Source organism: Urtica dioica, chromosome 7 (assembly GCF_054948205.1).
Source record: "Urtica dioica subsp. dioica isolate 48M chromosome 7, U.dioica_male_clone48M_v1_H2, whole genome shotgun sequence".
Classification (NCBI taxonomy): domain Eukaryota; kingdom Viridiplantae; phylum Streptophyta; class Magnoliopsida; order Rosales; family Urticaceae; genus Urtica; species Urtica dioica.
In genome coordinates, this window is record NC_142762.1 from 42,406,131 (window position 1) to 42,410,600 (window position 4,470).

The 4,470-nt window shown below is 37.9% G+C and overlaps 1 protein-coding gene across 1 annotated transcript; it reads right to left on the reverse strand.

Moving 5' to 3' along the window:
- Positions 1-3,666: 3,666 nt before the first annotated feature.
- On the reverse strand, positions 3,667-4,470 carry LOC149391758 (uncharacterized). The gene has a single exon (XM_089620050.1). It carries the CDS (start codon positions 4,468-4,470, stop codon positions 3,667-3,669), a length of 804 nt encoding a protein of 267 aa, XP_089476176.1.

Consider the following 4,470-nt stretch of genomic DNA (forward strand, 5'->3'; position numbering starts at 1 on the left):
GGGATATTTAACGTAGTCAGCTCTTGGTGAAATTGTGGTGTGCTTTTCTCTTTGATTTAAACTTGTTAGATTTCTTGTTTCTTGCTTTTGATTACTTATGTTAGTTGTTTACAACCATCATACTCTTTCTTCAGAGTCAACTCGCGTCTAGCTAAAGAAATAATCGTTAAAATAACTAGTCATCGTGGGATCGATACTCGTATTTCACGTACACTATATATATTACTAGGACGAGACGTGCACTTGCGTATGTGAATTATCGTAACAGTTACAGTTGGTTTAATTTCTCGGTTAAGCATAGTCCTTGTGAGATCGACTTGTATTTACGAAATATATTCATTGAGCGAGTATGTGCACTTGCGTACGAAAATATATTACAATAGTTGTTACTAAAGGTAGTTTTTTTCAAATGTATCTTGTTTATTTTAGTAAATGGCTATTATTTATATCAAACGTGCACTACAACAAAAACTGGCAACAGCCGCGACAAAAGTCGTGGCTGTTGCTATGAAAGTCGTGGCTGTTGGTGCTACAGCCGCGACAATAGCCACGACAAAAGTCGTGGTTGTTACCTCGTTGTTGTTGACCAACAGCCACGACTTGTCGTTGCTAAAATTAGCCGCGACAAAACAGCCGCGACTAGTCGTGGCTATTGTCGCGGCTGATTTCGGCCACTATATTTTGCCGAGAAACCTGAATGGCGGCGACGAGGCGGAGGAGCAGAGGGCGGCGACGAGGCAGAGGAGCTGGACAACGAGGAGAACGAATATCTTCTCACGCTCGCACGCACGCACGCACACACAAAATCAAACCTTCACACTCTGGTATGTAAATAACAGTGATATATATATATATATATATATATATATATATCAGTCACAAAAAACTTCATCTTAATCGTTCAATTGAAAATAACCGTGGTATGTAACACTGATTTTAACTAAGTGCTATGTAACATTATTTCTCTTACATTTTCCGCTTGGTTCAACCTCAAGTTCGCCTCCTCTCTCTACTGTTCTTCTCAAGTTCTCAGCTTGGTATATCGCCAAATCTTTTCCGTCGCCTAACTCTGCGCACAATAAAAATACCCAAATTTGATCAAACCCACAAAACCATCTTCTGAACATTATGTTATAAGGTTGGTCAATTTCACGCCAGAAATCAAAACAGAAGAATCGCGTACTCGTGATGAGGTCCGAGCGCGGCGGTCCGAGCGATGAGTGAGGCGAAAGAAGAATCGAAATAGAATCGAGTGAGGCGACGAGTGGTCCGAGCGCGGCGGTCCGAGAGCGGCGACAATGGTCGGAGTCCTTCGATTTGGGGTTAGGGTTTTTAATTTCGGGTCTATAAAATTCTAGGACTTCGATTTGGACTTGGATTTAGGTGTCATGGTCTGGTCAAATCATGGTCGGGGATTTGGATTTGGGGGTCGATTTGGAACGGCGGAGCTGAGGGCGCATTTTGGTTGTGAGGGTGTGTGTAATGACGGAGCCAAGCTTTTCTACAGGGATGGAATCGTACCGAGCTGCGATTTTTTAGAGTAAAAAATGGTTTGCTTTTCAGAGGAGGAGAAGAGAAAATAGAGGAGAAGAAGAGTTCGAGGGTGAGCTTTTTTTTCCTGAGCGTATTCTTATTTGTAACGAAAATATATAAGAGAAAGTGAGTAAAATAAATTAAAACCTAATAATAGCCACGACTAGTCGTGGCTATTCTCGTGGCTATCAAAAAAATACCCAAAATGAAGCGCGAGAATCAACCCGCTCAAATGAAAATATACAACTAGTAACTGCCACGACAAGTCGTGGCTGTTGTCGTGGCAGTAGAGTATTTAGCCACGACAATTGTCGTGGCTAATTTATAATCCCAAATTATGAGCGTGAGAATAAATCTGCTCTAATGAATTGATGAAAATAGAAACAGCCACGACTTGTCGTGGCTGTTTCATCAAATGTCGCGGCTATTTAGCCACGACTAGTCGTGACTATTAGCGAGAATAAAAATTGTGGCTGTTGCCATTGTTTGTTGTAGTGGTGACTATTTTGTAAACCTCAAAATTTAATTTATTAGCTAATTAACTAGAGTACTTTTTATTTTAATAGTAGTCTGATTTCAAACGGGAAAAGACTTGTGTATGAAATTAGTATATATAAATGAGAGTACTCAACACATAAAATATTTAATTTTTGTTTTCACGAATTAGATCCTGATGGAATTTTGAACAACTAGTGTATGTTTTTTTTAAGGACATTGTTGTCTATGTGACTTTCATATTTGAAGGGATGCGAAATTATCACTAGACTAAACTATCTAACACAATAGGTGCATGTTTTTCGGAATATAAACGAATTTCTCAAGTTAGGAGGCTGTTAAACAAAGGAGCTAAGATTGTTACTATTTATATAAGGACTATTGCGTGAAATATTTATACATATAAAATGGACATTAAAATATATAGTAGAATATTTTATACATTCAAATTATTGTACTTTAAAATGGACTACAAAAATGGACCTGATCAGATGAAATAATTATAGTCGCTAAGTATATAGATAAAACTAACAAACAGAAGAATAGAACATTAATCCTTCCCCAGCTATAGGTGTATTGAGTTGTTTCATGGGAAATTGCTACATTTACTATCAATTCAACAACATTTTCCAATAATCCACTAAAAATTAATTTTGGTCAGAAATACTACTTGATTTTGTGTGAAAAACTCAAAATATCTTTTACTTTGATATTCCTTACATTTTGATCAAAAATCAAAACTCAATTAATATTTATCTTTATTAATTATTTTTTTCATTGAATTAATTTTATTTCTCTTTCTCTCTCCCTAACCGAGTTTATTCAAAATCTAACCCTCGACGATTTATTAAAATAAAGATAAATATTAATTGTTTTGGATTTTGGTCAAAATGTAAGGAATATTAAAGTGAAGGGTATTTTGGGTTTTTCACACAAAGTCACACAAAACCAAGTAGTATTTTTGACCAAAATTATGTTTTAGTGGATTATTGAAAAATGTTATTGAAATGGTGGTAAATAAGACAATTTCTCTTGTTTCATTATTCCGAGCGTAGAAAGAAGTTTATTTGCTTGTTCAAATTATTCAATAGCGAATAGATGTGTTTGTTTATAATTTCAAAAAAAAAATTACTAAATAGACAAAATATTTCTAAATGTAGTCCTCTTTTTGTCAGGAATGGACCATTATTTTCACAAGCAAATGTAGATAATGGTTAAAATTGACTCTCAATTTGTAAGGACAATATTCCAAGAGAAATCAAACACATTCATATCCAGCAGGACCAGCACCAAAGTTAGGCTACTTTTGATCCTATAAATCGGTCCGGGTCCCGCGGCTTTATTGAGTAGTCATGATCACCTTATGCGTAGTGCTTTTCTTAGCTAGGCTACTATAGATACACTCGTATAACGTACACATATAAAATTAAAAAAGGCTATATATTTATATACACACACACGCTTGTGAATCACACATGTATATCTTGCTCTTAAAAAGTACACTAGCCAATGGGATTACAAATAATAATAAGGCAAAAATTAGCGGGAACAATTTATTTAAATGCGTATACAACGTATATGTATATAATTTTCCTCTCGTATCAAAAAACAAGGTCATTAACCTTGTAGCAGCTAGAGCTAGAAGTTCCAGAGAAACGACGACGTCGAGGATTGCTGAGACGAATACAGCTGATAATTATTATTATCATCTCCATGATAATAATTATTAGCATTATTCTCTTGAACTGCCTCTATATTTTCTGGGATGATCTGAGGATGATGACTAAACTCACCTGAGTGCATCTTATAAAGCTGACCGGAAATAAACGGGTCAAAATTTTCGTAATAATAATTATCACCACCACCACTAAAAACGCCATTGTTGTTGTAGCTCTCCTTATTCTCATCCAAGACATTCAAGAACGACCAATCCATGACGTCATCATTATTATTATCACGGCCACCACTGGTAGCTCCCTCGTCGTCGTCGTGGCTTGACGCCACAAGTGGCGGCAAATAATTAGGGTTTCGGATTCCCTCTTCTTCGGCGGCGTCGGAGCGGTGGTATTCGTTGGCGAACTTTGTCGCGACGGCCTGAATCTCCTGGGGACTGAGAAACTCGCCGCCGGGAATGTCCGGCGGAGATTCCGGGAAGTTGAAGCCGGAGTATCTGCCACGTAGGCAAAACTGGGCCGCGTCGAATGCCCGGGCCGCCTTCTCGGCCGTGTCGAACGAGCCGAGCCATATTCGGTCTCGGCAGTTCGGGAGCCGGATTTCCGACACCCATTTTCCCCACTTTCTCTTTCTCACGCCCTTATATTTCTTCTTAGTATCATCGTCGTCGGCGATACTATATCCACTGATATTATTCTGACTCTCCAATGACGAATAGACATTGGTCATCATCGAGGATTCTGAGTTTCCTGGGTTAGGGTTTGCCAT